At 35.3% G+C, this 27,562-nt stretch overlaps 1 protein-coding gene across 5 annotated transcripts in view; it reads right to left on the minus strand.

Moving 5' to 3' along the window:
• LOC110380088 (monocarboxylate transporter 10) overlaps positions 1-27,562 on the minus strand; it is an 82,419-nt gene that overhangs the window by 11,317 nt on the left and 43,540 nt on the right. The window contains exons 1-2 of one of the 5 annotated variants that reach the window (XM_049847763.2): positions 15,480-15,691; positions 5,975-6,405 (exon numbers count right to left, since the gene is read on the minus strand). The exons of 1 other annotated variant lie outside the window; for it this stretch is intronic. In XM_049847763.2, coding sequence (XP_049703720.1) covers positions 5,975-6,260 — 286 coding nt within the window. In that variant the 5' untranslated portion in view covers positions 6,261-6,405; positions 15,480-15,691. Of the gene's footprint in view, positions 1-5,974; positions 6,406-15,467; positions 15,692-27,562 lie in introns of those variants that run through there. 3 more of the 5 variants (XM_049847761.2, XM_049847762.2, XM_021339955.3) reach the window with 3 other exon arrangements.

A 27,562-nucleotide genomic window follows, 5' to 3' on the forward strand; every position in this document is an offset into this window, starting at 1 on the left:
AACTTTATATGAAAAGAGAGCAGTAAAGGGGAAATATACCGCTATAAATAAGAGCTGGGCTTATTCTTCAGACGCCAATGCAATGGAACATATAAAGCGAGCTTTCGGTCGCTCGTCTCAATCGGATCGAAATAAAGAAATTGCGCTGCCTCATCGTATTGTAAATAATCGACAAATTGACCGTTTTTAACTTATTTTGAGTCATATCGGACACTATCGACTAATATGTGATGGCACATTCAATAAAATGAAATCGAAAAAGTGTGTCTTTATCTCCAATAACGTTCTCTATGGTACTTATTTTTTATTAGATTCAGGGACGCATTTAAGTAATAACTGAAATTGCTTTCTTTTGAATATAAATTCAACACCTATAAAAAAGTTTTGTTTTGGTTATGTTAGGGTTACCAAAAAATAGAAGTTTAGGACAGGATAGAAGTAGTGTAGGTACAACCGAACGATGTAAGATTCTCAAACTTTATGATACCGAACATATGACGCTGCAGCGCCATCTGCACTGTTTTACGGATAGTTTCAAATTATTGCGCTTTGTCTGAGCTAACACTTCAATACCTACATGTTTTGTACATTGTGACATAGTTTTAAAAATAAGAGCTTACTAAGTTTTGGAAATTATTAAGTTGAATTAAGGAAAAATTCAAGAAAAATAGATTCCATAAAATCTTTAAAAATACCTTCAGTTACATTTGTTTAAATTCATATTTTCATCCTTGTTACGACACCAAAATTCCGACTAAGGTTGTCGCCAAGTTGGAAAGGCTAAGCCAATGGACTCTTAACAATTACCAGTGAGCAAAAACTGTGTTCTGAAACAAATTCGATAAACACAGAAACATATTGATTGGCTACATTATTTTTGTTTTGCTTGGCCCTTTTCGTTCGGGGTGAGGTAAAGTCGGTCACCACCTAATAGAAAAGTCCAATCCCAAAATAACAAAAATAGAAAAACTTTCGCGCCGATACAAACATGTAACCTATACAAATACGCTCATATATAGCTAATATTATTTATGTTTTGACTATACATACCTATAGTTGACCCGTATATTCGGAAGAAAATCGGTAAATAGTAATACATTGATGTAAGAGTTACTTGTATGCAAAGTTTTTTTTTAACTGTTAAGGTTTTCTGCATCAGCAAAGATTGTTTTCAAAAGTGAGTAGGTACCTATTTGAATATTTTTTGTTCGTAGAAAATCTATTTTATTAGACCATCAATGAATTACAATATCATGTAAAAAGCTTTACGAACAAAGGTTGACTTTGCGCTACCTTTTGGATTGATGTTATTGGCCTAATAAATTAAAAACTACTGACTAAGTTTTGGTTTGCAGAGAAAGTTTCAAACACAATTTGGATAATAAGTAGCAAAGGTGTCTGAAGAAATCACTTTTGTGAATATTTTTATGTCGCCCTTCGCATGAAAGACGAAGTTTCAAGAATAATATTTGAAAGTCAAAAATATGTAGGTATTGCTTTGAAAGAAAGAAGGTAACAAAACAATCCATAAATTCTAACAAAACTGCCTTTTCCATTTCTGAAACCAGAAAGCACGCAAAGCTCTTAAGAGGGCTATCACAAATTTTCGCGAATTTTAACGTTTTATACGAGTTTTGATGCTTTGGATATAGTCACAATAAAAAAACAAAAATAAGATTCAGAAAGTTTGATCATTTATCTTGAAAGTGTATTAAATAAATATTTTAATTTGTCCACGTACATCAGTAAAATCTTTGTCTCTGCAAAGGATGTTTCATAAAATGTTGCTTTTGGGTATCTTTTGATGCTTCGGTACTCCGAGGATATAGCAATTTAACCATTTATAAAAATGTTCAAGATACAACTATATCTGTACTTGGAAGTGCTTAAATCAATTTATTACAATTCATACAGTATTACACCAAAAATAATTCTATAAAACTGAGAGTTACTGACAATTTTCCGTACGAAACTATATTTTTTATCTATGAAAGTATAATCCAAATTCAAATAAAAAACATTTAATAATTAAGGTGGTATTGTTATAAAGCTTGAAAAAAAAATTGGTCTATTTAAAAGTAAAACAATATTTTAAAATAATTTTTGTTTGCAATGCAAAAATCAATATAAATCTTGTGACGCGCGGTGTTCAACTTTAGTCAGCGCCAGGCGCTTACCGAGGAGGGACGTATCGCTCGCTGTTGCGCCGCGTAAACTCGTCGGAGTTCGAAAAATATAGCGCAACCTACGCATCTAACACGTTTTGATACTAGTGAGTTTTATTTTATTTATTAGTTATAATGATCTGATTGAAATGTAATATACATAAGTATTAGGCCATGATATTCTAATTCGAAAATGTTATAGATTGGGTTCTCTTTTTTTGATGTTGGTTATAAAGAAATATGTACGTAAATGTCATCGTCGTTAGTTTCGCTGTTGCATAATAATGTAATTGGACTTCTTTGATTCTTGCAGGATAATGAAAGCATATTTAATTCAGACTATCAGACTCAATTGAATACCAGTACAAATAATATGGTAAGTATTTTTTGTCACCCGCAAAAGGTATACGTGACATATTTGTTTTAATAAACTATCTACATTCCTAGTTTTCATTGTTGCAGGAAAATGAAGATACAATACATGGAAGACGAATTATAGATTTTAGTTTTTTTATAAATCAATTACTTATAATTGATAAACATGGTGAAAAGTTTGGTTGTCGATTAAATAATTTAAAAATTGTAAACGATTACTTGTTTATTGTAACTCAATCGAGCTATTCTAGGTTATAAAATTCATCGGTACAAATAATATTTCATAAACTATAAAAACAATAAATTATTTCGGAAAAAAGTGGCAAAGTCTCAAGTTTGTTTGTGCCGCGTGGCGGTCCGCAGGTGTTCGTTGCGTATTTCACTAGACGCACACATGCGCAAGTGCTGCCGGCTATCGTCTAATTTACCTACAACTGAGCAATTCGATTTTGTAATAGCGCTCTTAAAGCTCACCTATCTCAGGTAAAGGATTTCTGCATGATTTTATTATGAGGAATGAACACGATATGTTACAAAAATCACTTTTGTAGCGGTATTTTCATAACTTTTTTTTTATCGCGTTTAGGTTAGGATATATAAAAATAATATTAATGACGTTATTACTGAAAAAGCTCGCGAATTATAATCGTTTGTCGTCAACACGTTATCACGGAGGCTGTCGCCTAACTGAAACATATTAAATGTGCTGTAAGATGATAAATGTGCTATGAGGCACACACGCATCGGGCTGTCTCGTGCCTCGCCTCGATCCTAATAAACGATTGGCGATGATTGACATTTGGGACACCCACCCTACCGTATCATCCTTAGATATGCTGAGAAAATCATTTTCGTCTCGCAAGTTCTGCGCTAAAATATAAACGCTACAAGTTTTTCCCTAACATTGGAACATAAACTAGGCAACAAAGAACGACAAAATCTGATAGAGATTAGATTTATTAAAATGTATTCGTTAAAGTGTGGGTGTAACAAAATTAATAGATATTAACCTATTGACGACATCAGGGAAAATAAGTTATTTTGTTGCCTTTAATTAACTTTCATATAGGTTATGTTATGATACGTCTCTTAGGTAAAAATGTTATTGTTAACTTTTCAATGTCCGTCTCTAAAAACACAACACACAGTCCGCGTATTGAAAGATCCCATTTCAGCAAGTAATCGATTTTTGACGATCTTTCAAGCACATTATCTATCTGTATTTATCGACTATTATTTTTACGACACACTTACGGCACCAAGAATAGAACTTCATTCGGGAAATGGTAATGGATCCATCCAGCCTTTTGCGCGATAGCACTTGTTTGAGCCAACTTTATTTTGCGACAGACAAATGGAATGGCTAATAGTTATCGATAAACCAATTCCATCCGTTTGATCTTAGTTATACATACACAAATATTTAGAGATTCTCATTAGATCATCGAAATACTAGATCCGTAAGTCTTGGTGACGGTTTGCATCTTAGAGATACAAATGCAATTTCTTAATTTTACATAAAGTAACAATAGCACCTATTTTAAGTGTGCAAAAGAAGCTCTACATTATGTAGATGTCAAGATCAATGTCTCTACTAGACTGTATATGATGCATTCAGTCAGCGACGATCACAAATTTTCTGCCCGACTGAAAGTCACCCAAAGACTACTCGTATTTGTGATTTTACTTTAAGATTTTATACAAATCCACTCCTTACATGAGTTAGTTAAGTGAATTCTCTCATATGAATAGAATTAGAGAAGGCAAACCATCTGCATTTTCGTATTCAGTCTGCAAGATTTGTTTCAATCTCTTTGCGACTTTACTGGTTACCTTGCAGATAACAAATAACGATAACAAAGCCGATGCTTATGAAAAATGTAGTCATTTTTCTCCCAAGTAAAATGATCTGCGTGTTGTCAAAGTTTGAGGGGCCGTGATTCACTCGAGTGTATTTACATGCGTAGAGAAAAACATATTTGAACGCGGGAAATCGTAAAAGCGTCTACGGGCGAAGGAGCGTTGAACTGAAGGCATTACTACTGAAACTGTAGACTGTAAGCAAATTACTGGTAATAATCGTAGCTGGAAAGAGTTGGAGCTGAATATAATGGGTAGACAGCCATTCTAAGTTTTCCACCTCTGTCCCTAAAGTTTTTTTAATACGTTGGTTGCACCCAGCGCGGTGGAAATATCAGATGGCTTGTGTATGCAAACTATTCTGCAGCGGATAACGAGCTTAGTGTCCTGACATGCAAACTAGGGAATATTGGATGCCCTCCAAATTGATATTGTGTACATTTTTAAAAGTTTGTATTAAAAATGGTTTTCATGTGGCCAGTGTCCCATTACCTACTTGCTAAAATATTTGTCATGCTCATAGAAATAAGTTTACCGCATTGAAAAGTAAACTCATTGTGTACAACTATCCTGGTGCTTCAATATCTTTTCTTTCATTATTTTGTTGTATGTTAAATTGCGATCAAATATTTGAATAAATACCATAAATATCTATATCTTTTGGAATAATACCATACCATAAATACAACAAAACATAGGTACCTACCATGTTTTTTTAATAACAAACAAATAATATAGACTAGACTGAACATAGACCAATTTTCATAGTAAGATGAGCCACATTATAGAAATAATATCGCTCAGATAACCAAATGTAATGTAATAGGATATGTCTACATACAATGGAGTGGACACTCCGTCTCGGCGGGATATGTTGGACTTTCAGTTATATTTAGGTACTTAAAGTTCTTGTCAAATCAGTATATTGTTCTTGTCGGGGTGTCCGATGTTGACATTTTATAAGTTTTAAAATAATATTTTGAATCTGTTTTTCCATTCGAAATGTGCGAGTGAGTATGAGATTTAATAGTGGGTCTGTGGTATTTTCCTAATGTAAAAATAATGAATACAGAAGTATGATTAGCTATACACCCGCTTTAATGCTTTTCTAAGTCCAGTCATAGAACTCTACCAATTGAAATTTGTATAGATTTGAGATACGGAATCCATAGATTCTCACCTAAATCTGGAAAATTGCCAGACAGGGACACCTAAATCTGGAAAATTGGCGAACATAACAAATATACGAAAAGGTTAAGCCTATTATTTTCTCACGCGGACATCGTTAACATCCTGACCTTCCCGATATTTCATTGGAGCAGAAATATGTCACATAAAGATTTATTTCATTTCTGATAGACACGGAGCAAAAGGCAGAATTGTAACGTCTTTATTTGGGATATTTTATGGGCTTGCACCTTTTTAAGGGTATTGGGACAAATTCTTTTAGTAAGGGATGGTTGGGTTTGTGAGGGTACTTATCACTTATGTTAAACAAACACCGTGCTCCGTTCAATAAAGTATTTTTTGGTAAACAAGCTAAACTTATCACTATTATTCCGTTGAGAGTCTACCTGCTTGCATGCGGGTCTGCGGACCAAACCGTTTGACGGTTTCCACGGCGAGGACAGCGGAGGCCTGATGCAGGCCGTGCGCGAGGATCTGCGCGAGAGTGGCCGCGGCGGCCACGCCCCAGCCCCACCCTCCTTCCGGGTAGTAGTGGCGGGTGAGCGTCAGCAGCTGGCGCGGGTCGAGCTTGGCCTGTCGCGTGGGCGCAGCGCCGCTCGCCGCCTCCAGCACCAGCGGCAGCGACCTCGTGCGCAGCAGCGGCGCGCCGCCCGACGACCATGACTCTTCCATCAATGCGCGCGCGCATCATGCGCCGCACGCATCACCGCCGCTCCGCACTCACTCCTTCGTGCTCTCTCATGTCCGGGGACACATCACTTTGTAATTTTAAATACGTAAAGTGTTTCTTCCGCTGCTTTGAATTAAAATTTGACACCTATTGGAAATACGCTATGAATCAGCCGCCGCCCGCGCCGTTGATTTGCGTCTGGAGTATCACTTTTTTGTATTAAAAGTTTAAGGGAGTAATTTTGATTTGTCAGAAATTGAATTACCTATTTGTATTATCCTAACCTACTAAAATATACCTAGGTAAGTACCTAGACTGATTTGTTTAGTCAGGATAGAAACTACAATCCACCGAATTAGATGAGTCATGAGGCAGTAACGTATTGCATAAGGTTTAGATAGGATAGTCGAGCGGGTCGTCCGTCTGGCTAGACCGACATAAATCTTGCCAGATCGAGCATCAGTGTTCAGTACCTACCCACTAATCTCCACAAACTATCACTGCAGATATAGTTTCACGGAGTTCAAGCATCTATACTTAAGTAAACATAGAAACTACTTCATAATACCTATCTACTTATTAATGGTTTAAGTACGTATGTACTAAGTTACAACTTAAGAAAAATATGAAAACGTGTTTATACCTTGAGTGTTTTTGAATGCGTCATGTGTTTTCCACAAAAGCGATATTTACCAAGATTTAACAAATAAATAATGTCTAAACTTTTTTCCATTCAATTTATGAGTTTATTGCATATAAACTAAAATCATAATAAAAGTTTTGAAGCGAAGATATCTACGATTTAAGCGTTTTTATGAGTGTTTATAGACTGTAACCATAGATAAATACAATGCACATAGATTTGCACGAATTCAGCGTTACAAGATAGTTACTAAGTTTAAAGTTATTTTTTTGTTTGAAAAATCTAAAAAGCTTTCATGTTCTACGTTTAATGAAAAATTGAATTGTTGAAACCACAACCGTTGTCACTGTTATGTGAACTTAAAAACGTAAAATTAATAAACGGTTAATCTTCAATTGCGCAATGACCTTTATTCCGCGAGCAATTAATACATTTATGAAGATGATGATAATTAAGTTGCCAAAAATAAGTTTGATTTATATCTTCGCACGAATAAGAAAAGAGCTTTATGAACTTGTAATGTCATAATTAACTGTTTGGTAATGGAAAGTCCTGTTCACTTGATGAGCTTAATTATAATTTCTTTGATTGAGAACATAGACCGTAGAATTTGCGAAAGGTCTAATGCAGTTTGGTTTAACGGTTTGCTCTAAATTGAAAGTAGGTAGGTAAATACGGTCAAAACTTTGTTTATTGCGCACTATAAATGTGTCGAAGATAATGTTCTGTGTAATAACATAATATGTGACTCTATTTGTCGGTTTAATGGCGCGGAAACTGTGAAAATATAGTTGATAGGCTTCGACTGCGGCCAAGATTCGCACCGGCACGGATAAGATAAGGCTTGTTTGTTCTTCCTAATTTATTGCCAAACATTACGGAGACATAGCGAAACTGAAGTATTTGTTCCCAAGCCGTTGTTTTTGATCATTTACTTGATGTTTTGGAACACTTAACGTAAGTTACGAGGTCGGTATGTAATCATAATTTCTACTCAAGGAAACATACCAGCACAATTTTACTCAGAATAGGTTACAGCGGTAAATTGCCGGAAAATATATTTCTGTTTTCTGTGTTGTCTAGAATTTCAGTGTGATATTGGTGTATTGATAAATTATGTATAAACGAGCGTAAGTATATATAATGTATATAGGAGTTCGGATAAACAAGCTCGTAAAACATGATCTCGTTATATTTCCTGACGAGGGTGTGACCGCTTTCACGAAGATAACCTTCAAACATTCGACATTTCATAGTGCTAGTTGAAGATCGGATGTTTATCATTTGTCTTTTTCTTACGTACAAACACGATATTCAATGCAGAATTGATAAAAAATCCTTAGTAAGCATATCGATAGTCAATAATGGTTGTTAGCTAAGCTTTTGATACAAATGAACGTACTATTAATACCCGAACCACGTTGCTGGTATTTAATGGAATGATGGGCCATCTGGGGTCCCTATAATTATATTGTCTTGCCTCTCTACACGAGGCGAGCAAGACAATGCCGTGCTCCCAATAGCACTATATCAAAACAGTTCGGAATATTGACCAAACTTCCTCTTTTTGTCCCTTTGGGGATGATCCTTTTAATTGCGTGATAATTTTTCCCAGCTGTCGTGAAATTGGTACGTTTTAAAAATAAATTCCTAATGAAATTTCCATTATAAATCTTCAGGGACAACTGGCTTTATTGGCGAGGTCTGACTGAGACGCATAATAAATTAGAAAGAAATTTAAATCGCGTTTATGTAGATCGATCTGGGTTTGTCATTCGACAAATAGATTCACTGGAATGCAATTGGTCTTAATTTGTGAAAAGGCTAGCTAGTATAGTAGTACCTAAGTTGTTTTGTTTAATGGATTTAGAGAATTAAAAGGAATTTGTTTGGTATGAAATTAGTTTTAATTAAATTTCGCTACTCTGCCTGCATACCTACAACAGAATTCTTGTAACAATATAAAATCATATTTCTGTTTCGCAACATATGAAATCTGAATAACTGCTTGAAATGGAAGCAATTGTGAAATTTTTGGCCTTTAAGCGGTTGTCAGTTATGAAGTCTGGGACAGTTTAAAAAGCTTTTTATGAGCACTAACAGCACTTCACTTGTTTTTGATTACTCCCTGTTTCGTTACGGGCCCTTATTAAGCGATCTGTCCAGACATTTTCACTGCCGCTTTTTGTTTCGGAATTTTAAATTTAATTTTTGATAACGACTCGTTTTTAATTTAATAAATTTTAGTATGGTGTAGCATCTTTTTATAATAATAATCACATAGTTAATTTACATGCAAGAATAATAGCTGTACTGAATTTAAATATTATTCTACAAACAAAACACGACACGTAATAATTTACGACGAAATTATTATGCAATATTGGATTTTTTGGGTGTAATTTTGGGATACTTTATCTGCCCTGTAATCTGCGTTGCGATGTAAATTATGAAGATGTTGCATTTATAAATAATTAATAGGCCATTAATGTCCCATAGTGTGATTGTTACAGATTTGTACCTCATCGTAGCGACGCATAAATGAACTATTTAGTTAATTAACGCGACTATTCGAGCGGGCATTAATGTCACTTTTACATCCTCATAATTCTTTCCAAACCATTTCAGTCTTGTAAAATATATTTGGAACAAAAGGAGAGGAAGTTTGGTTTCGGTCATACAAAGTATATGAATTATGACATGCTCGTTTGTACGATGTTAATGTGTGTAGAAATATGAAAATATCTGACACATCGATTAAAAGAACTGTGACCAAGCATTTCAAAAATGGGCGTAATTTATGAGTCTGTTTTCCTTTTAAAAATGATTTATTGTCATGTTTTCCATTTAATTTCTTTGATAACAATAAAAGAATTAAAAGTTATTTTAATTGACTTATTTAACCTACTTAACGAGTGGCATTTATGTCCCAACTGCACTGACTACAATAATAGATTGTTACTTTGAACCATTAAGCTCGATGTTGTATTGTAATAGTGGAATCAAAGCCAAGTCTTGAGCAATAAGTAGATAAACGCATGTGGGCATATCTTTTCGTGGCGCGAAAGGACGATTTATGGCGTCTACCTGCTTAAGTACAGTTAACAAAAGAGTTAAGTAAGCAAACAAGAAATTAACAGCAGGCCTGTTTTGTGTGAAGGTCGTTTCGTCAGTTATGTTAAGACCAGTGTAATAGGGAGCCGGCTGCAACGAAGCAAAAATCTGATTGAGTTTCCCCATGGGATATCGCAATTACACTATCCCTAGTAATTTGCCAGGAGATGGGATGCCTACGAAACCGTACTTGGAGTGGTTAAAGCTTGTGGTAGGTAATTTGGTTTACGACATTCCTCAGAAGAAGTAGGTAATGTCTTAGCCAAGTAATAACTTATAAATTCGTTTATTAAGCTACTAGTTTAAGTTCTTTTGTCAAGCCTACAATGTAATACCTAAGCTTCCTTTAAGCTATGATGAAATATTAAACGCGGTTTACATGTAATTTCATTGACGATTGAAGAAACTATAAATACATGTTTTTAGGCCCACTTAATGAACATACGTGAGTAATTTTATAAAATTATCTCCCATTCCATAACGTAAACCGCTTTACATTTATTGGTTAATGAACAACTCATGAACCGGCTATTAGAAGACGTTTTCAAAATTCAATTGTGATTAAAAAGTTAACACAATTCACAAAGTATGCATAATATATAACCAACCACATAGACATAGATTAAATTCTAGACCAGATTGTAGCAGCAGCCTCATCTGCATTGCCATCAGAATTTAATTTAACCAACAGTTGGTAAACAATATTAGGTATGCCCATGTGTTTATCTATGCGAGTTAAAATAGATGCAAGAATTACATATTACAGTTTTTGAATCTCAAGTTTTTAATGACTGTAGGGTTTCACTGATAGTATTCCATGTTTCCTGTCAAATTTTATGTCATACCATCTATCGTAAGAGTGGTTTAACATCGTGATACGGAGTTTATGCGTTGATGAGGTGGATGCAAGAAGGGTAATGTTATCCTCTGTTTATTACTGGCTCTGATACCATCGAGTGAGTTCGTACGGTGGATAGTTGATAAACTTTACTGCCACATAAATGTTACATTATATATTGCAGTGTTGATGCTGTCACTATTATCTAATAGTGATCTTTCGAAGCTACCGACCTCTGTTACAACGTTGTAATGGTCCGGTTGTCATGGTACGTAGTGAAAAACTATTTCACGATAAAAAAAACATGAAATCGTGTCTTCTATTATATTCTATTACTTAGATATAAAGATAATATTTTTGCACTGTTTAAAGTATCATCTATCAGAAAGTAATAAACGAGTACTTAGCCTTGTTTAAGGACCTTTTCGCCTACTTCAATGTTAATATATATTTTATTATGTAAATTATTAACCAATCAACATTACCGTTCAAACTGCCAAATTTTAATAACATTCCTATCTCTGGAAAAACTTCCCAGGGAAAATAGTCATTTTCTTTGTATACTAAAACGATATGAATATGTTTGATTCAATCTTCTCCGCGTAATATTTTCGGGACACACAAAAATAGCTCGTACCTACGTACAATTTGATACAGTCATTGTGTAAGTGACAATATGAATATGAATGATGTTAGGGTTTGCAGCGTGTGTCATGGGCGTGGGGCGTTGATTGCTGTCGACAGGAATCGAGCAGAGAAGCCAGTAACTCATGCATCTGGGTCAGATAGCCAAGCTGGCGTCACAATTATGTTATAAGATTTGATGGCTGAGCACTCCATTTGTATGTAGCGCTATGATCAAAGATTTCATTAGGCAATTGCTATTTCATTCCCTATGAAAATATTTTTCGGCTTCCTTACTGATATACTACGAAGCTTAGATAAAGCTGAAGGAAAATGCATGAAGGTTTTGCTACGTTTGATTTGTGTTAATCTAAGTGTAAGGTTTTACTATAGATAACTTACTAAGTAGTACGGGCTAAGGTGTGTTTCATAAATGATCTGATTTTAAAATTAACATAGATTACTAGACACGTTAATCGTCATTTAGACTCATAAATACTGATCTTTATGTATCGCAAACACAACATTTGTATGAAATAAGCCACACAAATTCTCAAGACTTCAAAGTTTTAAAATGTTGTGGTGTGTACCGTTAATCTAAAAAGTTGGCACATTAATATCTAATGAAATTAGCACGTATTCATTCATGTTGTACGAGTAGTAATTACTTGCGAGGCGAGTTTTAAAACAATCCTCACCGCTCCATCAATCACAAAGCTCTTAAACGTCCAAAGTTTGACGCTGCGGCATATTTCACTTTCTAGACATACGATTAATGCCGAGTTATTACAGCAAAGCCACCATACCCACTTTATTTAGTAACATTATGCGTATTTATTGCGACTTTATAATTTGTGAAGTAAAACTGTACATTCGTACAATTTATTTGGTGAACACTAGCCGTTAAAGGAAGGCCAACACTCGCCCGGCGACGTCCCACGGTGCAGCACAACCAGGGATGATCAAATCATACATATTTTATTATCATGTTTTTGTGTCAATGCGACAATGAATACGAGTAGCTGGAGACGATTTTAAAAATATCGTAAATAATTGCGACATTGCCACCGATCATTTTATAAGATAAGGGAAACCTTCGGAAATTGCAGGTCCTGCGTCTCTTAGGGAAGAAATAATAATCGTATACCGCGACGACATAAAACTGGGGGAAATGGGTGAAATATTATGAAGTGGAAAATTACGACAAGGTAGTAAAGTTTTACAGTTCCGTCAAGTGATTGGTTCAACGACTGTTATACTTTTACATCAGTTTATATCAGACGATCGATCTTTAAGTAAAGACAGGTTACGGTACATCACAACGAGAGCAAAAAGCGATAGATTAAACCGTAAACACAATGGAACATTTATTACATACCAATACGATCCTCATTATTAGTGTTTCTTTGCTGAGGAGGCTCCCAACGCCAGTATATCACGTACTGTGACGGAACTGGATTGTACACCATCGAACAATGCTCCACTGTGGCCGACTTTATTTTATGCTGCAAACTTTATTTGGGAACTAGGCTTTTTCTCACGCTTTTACAATATTGCTTTATAAGGGATTGTGCAGAAATATACTAAGCTAATAAATTAGATAGTTCGGAAATAACTCCCTATTGGAAGACTGTAATGTAATGAAAATGTCATAGATTTCTTTACAAAGTTAAGGATAAATTACTTATTTATTATTCTATTTTATTAAAAAATAATATGAGATTGAGCTCAACGTGGAACTGTAGTAAGACTGGAGTCCTTAAAGTGTGGTACATAGCTAAGCCCTTATGAGATAAGTTAAGAGTGAAGTTGACTCGAACTTTGCGGAGCTGCCTTCATAAGCTCTTTTTCCTTTTAATTCCAAGCTTATAGAAAGTTCACAGTTTGTGGTGTAGTATTGAAATAAAAATATTGGTGACGTTTGGCCAAGGCCCAAAGTCGGGGATACGTGATCGGAAATATTGCGAATTGCCTATTCATGACTCCATATGGAAAACTTTTCCTCTGGGTCGCACTGAACTTCACGAAAAAGTAATCGCGACTTTTCGAACCTCTATGTTTTGGTAGGACCCACAAATCCCTAAAGTTCCTACTGAAACTAACACTATAGTTTCATGTTCGTTGAATTGAGTACATTATTCCAGCGAGTATTTGATAATGTTCTTTTAGGATTGATAGAATTTTAGATTAATCCAGGTTTTATATACTTTAATTATATATTTAAATTGTTTTTCAATGATCAGTGATCATTGAAAAACAATTTCGTAAGAAGTTTGTATTAAGAATCTGTTGCAGCTATTCAATATTATATATTTATAATTGTAATGTTACCTATGTGTAATTAGTATATTACACAGGAGCACTAACAGGTAGAGCATATATTTTTATCAGAAGTGTTAAGGTTGCTATTTTACCCAAGTTTATAAATTAAATTTAATTACGGCGGCCTTCCTTATAGCAATGAGTGAAATAAATCAGTCTTTAGAGCCCGACTCTAATTGTAAGTAATAAATGAAGTAAATAACATTAATAACATCTTACATTGACTTCGGGCCATTAAGCTGACGGCCAAATATTTCCGCTTTAAGGAAGTTATTTGACGCCCTTTTAGAGGTGACTAATTATCTCAAATCCCTTTGTAGTGGACGGATGAAACTGCAGCCACTAATTATGTCCTCCCAAAAATTCTGTTGCTTACGCTTTTTCGAATATATCTCTCGTCATCCTAGTTTTTTCAACTTTTTCTTCTGTATGCAAGCTTTAAGTTTTGTTTTAGTACGAGAAGTGATCAGTTTCGTAATATTATTTATTGCTTCTAAGATCTTATTTTGGATAAAAATAGCGACGCACATACACGTCATATGATGAGAACGGAAATTAATTGACCTAGTAATATTTAATCAGTGTTAAGTAAGTAGGTAAGTTTGTACGTAGGTACCAATATAAACTAGTTTTTGTTATGCTTTTTTGATTTATGTTTGAAGTAATTCGATGATGTCATAATTTTTATGTATTTTGTTTTCTATTTAAGTCTAAATAAATCCCAAAATAAGTTTGTAGCTATAACAATTAATTTAATTGCATCATGTTCGCGCAGAATTTGTGCGTTAATAAATTCTTATCACGACAAATTGTGAAACGGAAACCTGTAATGGAAAAGCGATAATAGAATACCATTAAGTTGTACAATAATATGCAAAAAATTGGAACGAACTTCACAATAAATTAATGGAACTTAGTTATTTAGGAAAAAGTTCCCACATTTCTTACCCTCCAGTTGCCAATAAAGATTTCAGAGTTATGTTCGAAATAAAAACAGCTGGGAGGTCAATTTCTTAGACAATAGACGTCAGAGGTTTGAACGCAGTGAATTAATTAAAAAGATTTGGGCAAAAAACGAGACAGCTTCGAAGAGAGTGGGGTGGAACAAATTGAATCTATAAAACTTTGTAGAGCATTTTAGAAAAAGTAATCTATGTATATTTTAAAGCACATAAGTACTCATATACTTATGCTATACCTACATAGAATTCTACGAGTATCATTTGTGAACTTTTGATAGACTGTTACTGAAAGGCAATTAAGTAGATAATGTAAAAGTAGATTGGTTAGTAATTCTATAGGTATCAGTTTGATTTATTGAGAAATTCATAGCAAATAAAAGTATTAAATAGCTAAAACATGACTCACAAGTACATAACAAAGTGAAATCATGTCTATGTGTGTTTGTATTTCTTGGTGTTCGTTTACGCTCAATTCAGTTTGTCAGATTCCTAATTAGGCACGGTACTAATATAGTTTCTATCGATACTTTCGAAAATAAAAACAGTTCAATGCAAGTGTGAGATGACAAAATAGGTGAAGTGAACGGTGAGCCTCCAGACGCAATAGGCACACACGTGCTCGGTCGTGATTCTATCGGCGAGGCGGCACGACCGATCGCAGCCTAACGACCGGACCTCGGGCCACGGCCATATGTTGTTAACTTACACACCAACTAACAATATGACACTTTTCACTTTAGATTTCCACTGGAGTAGTAAGTCAATTGAGGAAAAAGTTGAAGATCGAGAGGTTCGACCGCCGAATAGGTTCGGAAGTTGCGAGTAAGTTTGCCGGAGCGGTAAGTTCGTGCGCTAGGGGCACGCGTCTGACTGAAAGTGGCGGGAGCGAGCGCGCGACCGCGGTGCCTTGGTGTACAGCTTACACTGATTTTTTGTCGGAGGCATCGCCGCTGGCCCGCCGCCTGCTCCACATTCGACGACCGGTGTGATACGCGGTGCACCAGTAGGGCTGACACCACTTACGTCTTGCTAGTTGCCAATCAACACTCAATGGCCCAAACTTAGCTATTATCAAGACATTTTAAACTCATTCAGAAGTTTTGGACATGTTGAGAAACAATGAGATGCATCCATCAAGTTCCGTGCTCTAAAGCTCGATTGATACAGCCATCAGGATCTTTCCATATGTAAAACAGCACCTAACTTCCGCCATTGACAATTAGCAAACATTAGCATGCGTTCAGGTGTGAACCCTACCACAGATTCACAAGTATTAGCCGGCCGGGCGCGGCTCCCCACAACAACCGGCCTCAGCTTCGCAGCCAGTTAACTTCTGCCACTGGTTGGATTACCTCACTTACCTGCGACGTGTCCGATACAATTACGTACTATTACGGTTTCGTAATGTGGATACACTCGATATTCTCACTTATTAGCGTCGATAATAAAGTAATTGGCACACTATATATGGAGATTAGATGTCTAAATACTCACTTGAGCAGTCTAAGCAAACTTGTGCGAATATCGAGTAGTATCAGAAAAAACTATGTATCTGAAGTTTTATGTAAATGGTAAGCTCGTGATAAACTTTTATGTTCATAAAGTAATTTACTTAGCATGTTTATTGTCTAGTGATGGGCCTTTTATGTGGTATGAGGCAGATTTGTTTTTTGCTGATAAGATGGAAAATGGATTCTTGCTTTTCTTCCTTGTTGTCACACATTAGTAACTCGAAATAGAGAAGAGTTTTTGAATTTGTATACTTATAATTGATGCATTACTGATTCAATTCGGCTTTTGGTAATTAGTTCCAAAACGTTGAATGTCGTAGTCAGTTTTGGTGCATCTTCCATAAAGAATTCTAAATCTGAACGTAACAACATTATCATCTATTAAATTAAAAAAAAAAAAATGAAAATTCGATCAAAGTTTGCTCAAGTTTGAGGAAATTGAGCTTTCAGAGACCGATGCTATCGGGGTTTGTGCCATTTGCTGTTTAATTACGTACCGCTAACTGCGCATAGGTACTTTTAGTTTATGAACGTAACTACCTAATAAATAGTGAAGAATTTATGCCATCTCAAGACAATCACGGAGGTCGATAGTAATCACAATCACATAGAAATATAACTGCCAATTAACAGTATAATTCATGAGATATCCTCATGAATTATCTACCGACTCTAGTTATCCGTGTCGAAATAATATAAGTACATCAATAAATTATAGAAAGCGCGCTCACTAACAATCAATTGTGTAATGTCTATAATAAGAAGGCGCCGAACTACATTAATTCTTGTTTGCCTACCATTTAATGTGATTCATAACATGTCAAAATATAAATTAAAAAATTGATCGTCGTTAGTCAAAAGTCTGGGAGTTATAATTAAGTTGCGCGTTATAAAGTCGACATTTCCGTCGTGGGATAAGATAAAAATAATTTAATCAGGAATATATACTTTTGTATATACAAGTTAGGTAATATACTTTGAAACTTTACGAAACGCTAAGATTAGGGGAAAAGTTTACAAGTGATATAAAAAATCATGGACCTAGCAAATTTTGGTTTTCCCAAAGGAATTTTTATTCAAATGTACCATGATTGAAGCAATAAAGTACTTCAATTTAAAAACTTCTATGTTAAGTTGAACCTACTATATGTTCAATCGCAATTTCTGGCAATATTTTCCTCCTAAAATTTTGCGCCGACAAAAAAATCTAGCAGATGGTATTACATGATTTGTATTTTTCCTGTATTCTATTGATGTTACACTAGTAACATTGAGTAGTAGATATTTCCATTTTGAAATACTTAGGTACAGATCAGCCCCGTTCTAAGGCGTACAAGCTTGACAGTATGTCAAACAAACTTCTTTTACAAATGAACTAATCGTAGCGCATTTTGTATCTGTCACTAAATACATTAGTATGTGTCGTAAAGTTTTAAGTTCATATTTCTAAACTCGGATTAACTGATCAAATATTCTATGGCATATGTGAATGTTTCTTATGTGTAGTCACGTATTTTCTTAATGGTATTAAACACTATATATTTTTAACTTCTTCTGTCATAATTTTAGTGCAGTCTCTTCGAAAATGAACTAGCTTAACATGAAGCAATTATTATTTAGTTACTCCAACTAAACTGCTCTAACATGACTGAATAATATAGTTTAGGCTTTAAGCACTGTAATAACTTAATTATGAGGGCAATTCATCTTAATTATTCTGAGGCGTTCAAGAAATTCAATATGGTTTATATTAGTCATGAAGCCTCACTGTGACAGGTGACACCTGTTTTATTATATTTCAAAGCAAAGACATTATAATATTACGGCGACATCCGGCATGATCCGGACATAACGTGCCAAATAAAATTGAGATTGTTTTGTTTTTATATTCTGTTGGTAAATGTAGAATGACAGACGTGACTACATTAACGCATTGGAAAAAAAGTATTGTTTTTAAGTTATCCAGAGATGTTATAAAAACACATAGAAATTATGTAAAATACTCAAGGGGAACCTATATAGATAAAATCGCTAAAGCACTTTTCTCATTGATAGAGGTACTTACAATACGTTTCTACATATCTTGATAATAAAAAGTCTGTAAGTCCAAACGCTTTGACTTTGATAAACAATAAAGTTCCTGTTATTTGACAACATTTTTTCTAGCAAACTTTCGACATAAAAGGGGAGTTCAATTCTATGAAACCAAGTGTATAAATAGACTTTGTAATCTTTATTCTGTCACCGACCGTCGTAAAAGGAATGAATTTACTTGCAAAACTTCCAAATGAATTCGAATCGAGAGGTTTCCACTACAAATTATTTGAGTTGAATATAAACATTTTTCGCGTTTGAAAATAAGTTGAATACAATTGTGTGATATATTTATTTGCAAGGACGTGTAATCAAAAAAACTTTGTGTATTCAAACAATTGTATAAAATTAATTTAGAAAAAAATAAAAATCGTAACAAAGCACTCAAACATTTGCGTTCTTCACACAATTTATTTGTTGATTTTGGAGAAAAAAAGCTTGTTGCAAAGCAAAATTACATTGTTAAGCTGAACAGCAGACATCAGCAGGAGACAAAGACGTTTGTTGAAACAAATAACAACAGTTTCATTAGCAAAGAAATGCGCGGTTACGAAAATTGGACGCCATTTTTGGAGTAATGCTGCGACTGATATCTATTTAATTTGAAGTTTTGGAGTAATTTGTAGTGACAACCTCGTCTCTCAAAAAATACATTCTGGTTTCAAGAAAAGAAATTTAATTAACAAAAAATAGTGGAGCAGAGGGTATGGATACCTAATCAAACCTTCGGTTGAATTTCAGCCTCAAGCGGTTTTCAGATCGGTTTCACGTAAAGTTTGTTTGATGTTATCAATAGGTTTACGTACGACTAATCGATGTTTTCGGGTGGTCCGAAAAAGGTAGTACGTTCGTGAATCGAAGTCATAATACATGTTTTTTATTGCAAACAACCTTAATTGCTTTGGAAAATTGATGAGGAATTGTGAGATTCTCGCTAACTAATTGGTATGTTAAAATGATTTTAAATGGGCAGCACCGGCAATTTTAACATTATTTACGAGACAAAAAATGTACTTTGCGAATTTATCGGCAATTACAAATTGGTTGGAGCCAGTCGGAGGCGCACGGAGGGCGTGACGTCATGAGCGCCGGAGCACCTCTGGATGACGACAACATTGGGTGACGTTCCTGTACCGATTTGTGGTGCCATACACAATTGACTCAATGTATTACATACAAGCTATGCAAATTGACACTAATCTAAAACTTTTATCAATCATACCATAATAATGTGACTTAGCTGAGCAAATATTTTTAACGAAAACAAATAATCTGCAATCCCAAACATTGACAGGACTTCGGATTGGAAAGAAAACTTACGCTACTTATAGACAGCATTACTTTTCAGACAGACTTCTTCAAAAGAATTGGCGGAGTCGCACTTGCGTACTTTTATTTAACTGACTGTAACGCCCCGTGTCCAAATCAAAGCATTTCAATAACATTTAAGTATGGCAATAACATTGGAAGGGGTGATCCACGAAATCACATTTTCGACTATAATAATAAAGTTAAACTTGTCGCACACGCGTGTAGAATTTGGAAAAGAAATTCTACGTGAACTATTCCCATTCTATTCGGTTTGAAACCTAATACGACCCCTGTAAGATTGAAAACACATAAACAAGGTAGCTCGGGTTACTTATTCGTTGTGGGAATGACAGATTACTGATAATATCAGCACGTGAGCTTTGAATAAACCTGTGTTTTCCTTGTGCATTGTTTCACGTACTTACTTTGTTATCATGAATCTTGAAAAGATGACATCTTTTGTTTTTGCGTTTGTTTTTTCTTGTATTGTGTTATGTTCTCATGGAACATATTTCAGTGTACAGTCAATAGTCATTCGAAAAGAAGTCTGTAGTTTCAATCAATTTAATTTCAGATTCGGACCCTATCAGATATAAAATTGCAATTAAATTAAAGGAAAATCGTACGTGGCACGCTTACAATACGAAAAAATGCTCGACACCATTATCATAAAGCACGTAAGCGCATTCAAGTTTTCAGTATAAAATGCCTGGCCAGTAATATCGAGTGGAAACAGCGAGCAATATTTCGACGGGACAGTTGCACCGCGACCGCGCCAGTTTACGAGGTGCGAAGTACGAACGATTCGCTTCCCAGATTTATGTCCCACTTGATTTGTGTGGGTGCACCGCTCAATACAATCACTAAGTCAATCCGCCGATAAATCACACAGTTCACGGGTACGAGGTTTATGCTTTCAAAATATCGCGTTATAGAAAATGTGAGTGTATTTTCGTCAGCGGCCGTAGATGGAAGAACGAACGTGATCTATGTAGCACTTCGTTCGAACTACTAATATAGTACACGTTTTTAGCACTACTTTCTATTGCTGGTCATGTGCCCAATATTGATTACTTGAGATACAGTTCGATTAAATGGAGTACGGCTACTTCACCCGACTCAATTAGATTAATAAGTTCATTAAAACCCACGCGGTCTGCACGCTTAGCAAATCGGCCAATTTGCCAGTTTTAAACGTTTTCGTCTCCCTTAAAAGAAGTTTGATTATAATTTAAGATAGAGCAGATGAAGTACAGTTTTAAAGACTTTTCGTGACGTGCAAACAGACTGTATATTAAGTTAAGATAAAGAAACTAATTTGGGGACAGTCCACAAGTATCTTCGCCACTGACTTATATTAATGAATGAGTTTTAAAATTGTGTGCAGTAGCGAGCACGCGGAAGGGCACGATTTATATCAGAGCGTGTTTGAGCAATTTGTATGGGCGCGACGCAACATTGCTTGCATAAATGCAGTCGCTGTCAGTTGTGTAATCTAAAGGTCCTCTCCGATTCGAAGGAAGATTTATTACTTAGTAAACCATGTATAAATTCCCACGGATTACAGAATTCCTCCTAATTTTCAAACGAATTTTACTATTTCTGCGAGAGATTTATGGCCAAGCGGCTGACAATTTATCCGTGTTTATGTTTTCAGCACTGCCCCATATTTATGACTTTATACAGAAATGCTCGGTTTGGTTATGTGCTGTTTAATACTTACCAACTTTTTCCTGCAATTTTACCACGTCCACAAGAACTTCTTCACACGCCAGGGTAAAAGAACACCTACCCAATAACAGTCTCAAGGGTCACCTATATTATTACTTAGCAGGATTACCTTTTCCTCCATTTCAGGGGTCCACATTTCCTCGTTCCATGTTTCTCACGTAGGGTACATACAATTGTATGTAATTTATTAGAACTTGCCTTGTTTTTCATATCAAGGAACAGAAAAACAACTTATCAATAAGTCTCACAGGGGAAATTGATCCCGCTTCTTCACTCGAAACGTCGTAACTTTGATCGTTTCACCATAAACTACTGAATAACTTATAAATTATTGTAATTTTACCATATTTTTATGGAGCAACTTTTTTGTCTGTTTTGTTAGATTATCTCTGTGATAAGGATCCTGGCATATCGATTGGTTTGCCAGTATAGATTACTTCTATAAACAACAATTTTAAATTGTTCATTTTACTGAGAGTGAGTGCGAAGTATTCGCTATTTGTCAGCCAAAACAAAGCGCGGTCGGCAAGAGCAGTCTAAATCCAGGGTTCAACGATGTCTCGACGTTATATAATTTATTTCAAGAATCTCAACAGTTGAGTTTTCGATATACTCATTCATGTGTTTTTAAAGTGCATTCACTGAACGAAATATGTGCCCCCATATTTTAGGGGAAAAGTTAATGTTCTGGTATAAAATATTGTTTCTGCAGCCTTATCATAATTCAATGAATGGGCATATTATGACAATATGTACAGGCTAAAACAATTAATCTTATTGCCAAACGCACGCGGTTGGATATCCAATACAATCAACACTTGTGTGTATGTTCCGAATTTATTACTATCTTGTGGTTTACATCTGTAATTTGACAGTGTTTATAAGACTTTGCATGATGCGAAAAAAGTATTAAGATCTTGAGCCTGTGTATGTGTAATGTTCGTAAATTATTTGTCTATATATAAATTAAAAGTAATAATTTTATTGTAATTAGTTGTACTTGAAATCGTATGTTCCTATGGTAATAAATCGCTTCTATTTTCGACCTCGGTCAGCCCTTTTTGACGGAAATAAATTGTAAACATTAACCTTAATATACTCGTTAATCAGGTAATAGGAAAACCAAATCATTTTTTTATGATAGTAATTTTCAAAACTTTAAGTGTAGATATGATGTCAATTAGTAAATATTCCGTAAGCATACATAATAGGTATATAAATAAAATAAATAAATAAATTGTTTATTACTTCTCTTTGAACATAATTTTACAATATTTTGCTAATTCTAAAAAGTGCTGATGTATAATTTGCCCGAACTAGGTAAAAACCTGTGTCTCGGGCGTAAAAGTGCTTATTATAATATTTATAGCTAATTAACAATAAATTGCTGCTAGTAACTAAAAACTAGGTCAATGTGACAAATACAGTGTTATTACACATGTTTGTTATAATGCTTACATACTAATTAAAATATACATATTGCGTACCTACAATATTTGAGTGTAAATATGCGGGCCTAAAAATAATCAGTAATCCACTATCCCTAAGTAAAATATGAAATTATATAATGTGTAAAAATGATTACAGCTAAACATTATCTAGAGTTAGAGAGAGAGAGAGCCTATCAGACGCCTTTATAGTCTACGGAGTTGATGTACCTATATTCAGCGGCTTTTCTAGCAGGGCATTCGGAATCTCCCGTCTTGTGATTGTAGGGTTTTTTATAGCGCTTACAGGTTGCACATTTCGGCGGTTCTTCCTTTGAAGAGCACTCTTGAGTCGCGTGTCCTTCTCCTCCACAGTGGCCACAAGTAGAGGTAGCAGATTTGCAAGTCTTAGATGCATGACCATACTGCTGACACTTGAAGCACCGAGTCACAAGGGTGAAATCATGTACCGGGCACGACGTCCAGTTTATGTAAAGCCTGTTCTGATTTACTAGGACTTTCCGGATGCTGGCTGGTACTTCAACAATATAGTTGCAGCTGTCAGCATCCCTTTTTCCTGACTTATGGCTTAGTTTAATTGAGGTCAAAAAGGTATCCTTGGTCAATGTTGGAAGTTTGTCTACGATATTTTGGTCATAAATACTTTTGAAAACTTCTTTCTCTGCCATATCAGTGGGTACCCCAATAATTATAATGCGAGGCTTCCGCTTCTGAGGTTCATCAACAGTAAGTGCAGATGTGGAACGCTCGACAGTCTCTTTCACTTTTAGCATGTCATCCTTAGTCTCTGTGCTTATGATAACACCTCCGTTTCTTGTTTTCCGAAGTCCACGTACCTTTAGCTTCATTTCCTCAGGGCATACAATTTTTTGGACTAAATTTTTGGTCTCTTCACTGGTCTTAGTATGGTCACTAGGATATATAGCGACAGAGCTGGTTGCATGAGGCCTAATAAGGCTTTTTGTACCCTTCACCATGTCTGCGAAGGATGTGCTTTCCGGTTTATGTTTGATGAGAGTATCTTGTAGTTCCTGCTTGATCTCAGTCAAACTACTAGCGAGGTCTTGATTTTCCTTTAACGTTTGCAGGGTGGCGTAGTTCTGAAGGGCTTTATGTTTCAATGACTGATATTGCACAGCCATTTGAGAGACTCCGTATCCGACTTTGCGACAAAGGCTAGTGACTCTTAGTTTTTGTTCGGAATTCATCTTGCCTTCCGAAACCGTGATAGAAACCTCATTCAGGCACTGCTCAATACTAGACATCCAGGATTGAATTTCAGGAGTAGAAAAAACCTCAATTGTTTCATCCTGTGCGTGACTTCTGGGTGTTGCTGCTGGTGGCGATGAGCAATGTGGCAGTCCGCCACGGTGGGAGGGGCTTCTATCCATAATTGTAGATCACTTTTTGTCCATATTTGTAATAAATACTGTATAATTTCACAACAAAAACGCTATGTCTCTAAAACTAGGTCACAATAAAAAAATTGTTAATTACGCTATTTTTAAGTTGCTTGATGAGCACGTCTGTGTTCGTCGAATAACGCTTGATATATCTCAGCATATTAAACCGTCTGCACATGAGTTTGATTCAGACTTACCCCAGCTCATATTTTTTTACAAATATTTCGCTGACTTTCTTATCGTGCTTGCCGTATGTTGTATGAACGTTGATTATAGGTAACACAAATAGCTATCGCAGTGTCGCATCACGACCAATGTGGGACGTGTTCGCACGGAAAGATTGATGGCACGTAATGAACCGAAACGCCGCCGTGTCAAAAGTTCAAAACCGTGTAAAGTGGTGTCAACACATTTGGACCACAGACTAACCTTATAGACTTTATACAGTTCGACCATCGACATCGACATCTTTGAGACGAAATGACTGGTTTAATCATAGACATAATATATATTACTAGCCGTTTTCCCGCGGTTTTACCCGCGTCCCGTGGGAGCTACTGCCCGCACCGGGATAAAATATAGCCTATGTTACTCGCAGATAATATAGCTTTCTAATAGTGAAAGAATATTTAAAATCGGTCCAGTAGTTTTTAAGTTTATCCATTACAACCAAACAATTTCTCACAGTACTTTTGTATTAAACGAAGTGATAGACGTAGTTTTCAATATAGTCAGTCATTTGTACATGAAAAGTTAGAGACCTGATTTGCTTACTTGATTTTTAGTCTGTGTAAATAACTTTGACAAAAATATAGGTAAATGGTGATGTAAATATGATACCTTATTGATGTAGGGACCATGAATCGCTATTTTTTCCTCTAAAAGTAGATATGAATATTGTTAAGTGTAACTTGTGTAAAAAAATAATGTTTATTTTGCGATATACGGAGTGATTGCATTTTATTCTACGTACAAATTAGACGGAAACAGCCTACTACCATAGCGCCATTATGTTATAATGTTATGTACGATCCATCTTCCTCCCCAGCATTCATGTCAAGGATCGTTTATGATTTATAAATCGCAATCTCTTAAGAAATTTATTGTTTATATTTCTGATTATCCTCGGCGCCCATATTGGATAAGATTGTAGCTGATGCGGGATGATTAATCGATTTGTCATCACTGAGGTTTCTTGAGAGTAAACCTTAATTGATTTTAATATCAGTTTATGTCATAACACGTCTTAATTATTTTCCTTATCGACTGGTGAACATCAAAATAAACTTTTTTTTTGTTCATCTCTAGAAACAAGCTTCCCAAGATGGAGAACTCAGTAATTTTTTTGATGTTCTGTCGATTACTTACTTATTATATAAATTCAATTAAGAAGAAGTCCTGCCATTAAGATTATCTGGTTATATAACGTGTCATAATTTTAAATATTTTGGGTTAAAGTTCTCGAGAGGATTTGCCTTTCCACAGACAAAATTTATTTTTTATTTGACCACTGGAGTGAGTTGAATTGGAACGTTTGTATCTCTGTTTTGATATTTAATGAATACATAAATTAAAAATTAATTGCTACCTGTCACAATAAATTCCTTTAATTACAAAAATCAGGAATGAAATGTTAAATAAAAATGGTCGAAAGAACTGATTTATTATTGGCAATTTCACCTCGAATCGAATGCCTATTTTATTGTATCTTAAAACCGTTTTACGAGTGACAGTCCTTTTATTTGTTCGTCATAAAATGACAGCTTTGGTGATCATTTGTGGTGCTTACGAACCGCTTTTACGAGGTCTAAATAAAGTATTTCTTTTAGATGCCAGGAACTTTTAAACCGACTTCCAAAACAAGAAATAACCAATGATTCCTCTTCTTAACTGCTTATGTTGTTCAATTCTGTGCACATTGCAAAAGAATCGGTATTATGAGGCTACTTACTCTATACTGGAGCACCACGAGCCTCCTAGAAGCAAATATTCTTCTTTATCTTATCTGCTTTTGGAAACTTTAGTTGCTCGAGTCCAAGTCACTTTTGGCCAGTTGTATTGAGACTTATCAGGGCAACCATGGCACGTGTCGTGTCAGTAATGACATGCAAAGGTCACAGCTACAGGGAATAGCCGGTTATTTTAAAAATACACTTGCTACATTCACTTTCGAAAACCTTTCTTAATTGTGGAGCAAAGGTATCATGTGGATTAAATGTGTAACAGCCTGTCACGTATGTTGCAGATTTCATTTTGTTTAGCATCCATTATATCCTGACCTGTGGGGACAGATGAAGCTAAGATTCTTAAGGAAAATTTGAAGTAAGAACTGTTTGTCTTTAAAAGAACACTTCTAAACGAAGGTTCAAGTAATACTGGATGCTAAGCTTGCCCTGTTGCCCTCTACTTGCGTGTTTAATCCAACTGTCAAGTAGTCAAATTCCATTAAGACATTATCGTCTAGTTATCTTCATATTCGGGCACACCTCAATGCTTTTAATGTTACTGTTAATTCTTTTATTTTGTTCTGTTAATTCGGACAGCTATTAGATGTGGGTTTTACACTGCTCGTTTAATAGACTGATTGATTGACTTCTATGATAGTTGATAAGCAGGTTCAGAGCTTCATGGGTTTTTACAACGATAATGTTATGCCCTGCATAATTTCTTCTTTGTTCTACAGCTCAATATCGGTGTCCGATAAAATGTTAGTTCAGTTCACTGGTCTCAGAGAGCTAAATTACTTAGATTTACTTATGGAATGTAACCTATTCTTACTATCGCTAATTTGCTCTCTCGTCCGTAACTATGAGTACCCTTTTCTAATAATCTTGATTCCTTCTTGAAATTTCTTTTAACGATTTCCTTTTGTTAGGGGTCTGCGAAGCGAGGTAAATAATGAGTAGCTGAGCGTTAGGAAATATACTCATAATCTTACTTCAGTGCAACTTTTCTTATTAGAAGTTTGTTTGAAATTGAGAGTTAGAGTTGGAGATGCTATCCTCCGATTTCACAGTCGGGTGCTCTCTTGCATTGCTATTTTATTTTTAGCGAGTTGTTTCACTGACCTGCCAGCTCGCTTCAAGTTTCCAAGCATTACCTGCTCTATAGGTACACTATTAACCCGGGTATAGAAACATTTTACATTTGTCCTCGATTACATAGTGCTGAAAAAGTTTTCGTTTATTTATGCTTATTTTTTATTTATTTTCCCGGTACAAAAAATGCTGCATACAATAAAATATACATATTTATGTGTATCTCTTACTTAGCGACTTTGTAGACGCCATCAATGTTTATGGC

This window comes from Helicoverpa armigera, chromosome 7 (genome assembly GCF_030705265.1).
Source record: "Helicoverpa armigera isolate CAAS_96S chromosome 7, ASM3070526v1, whole genome shotgun sequence".
Lineage (NCBI taxonomy): Eukaryota > Metazoa > Arthropoda > Insecta > Lepidoptera > Noctuidae > Helicoverpa > Helicoverpa armigera.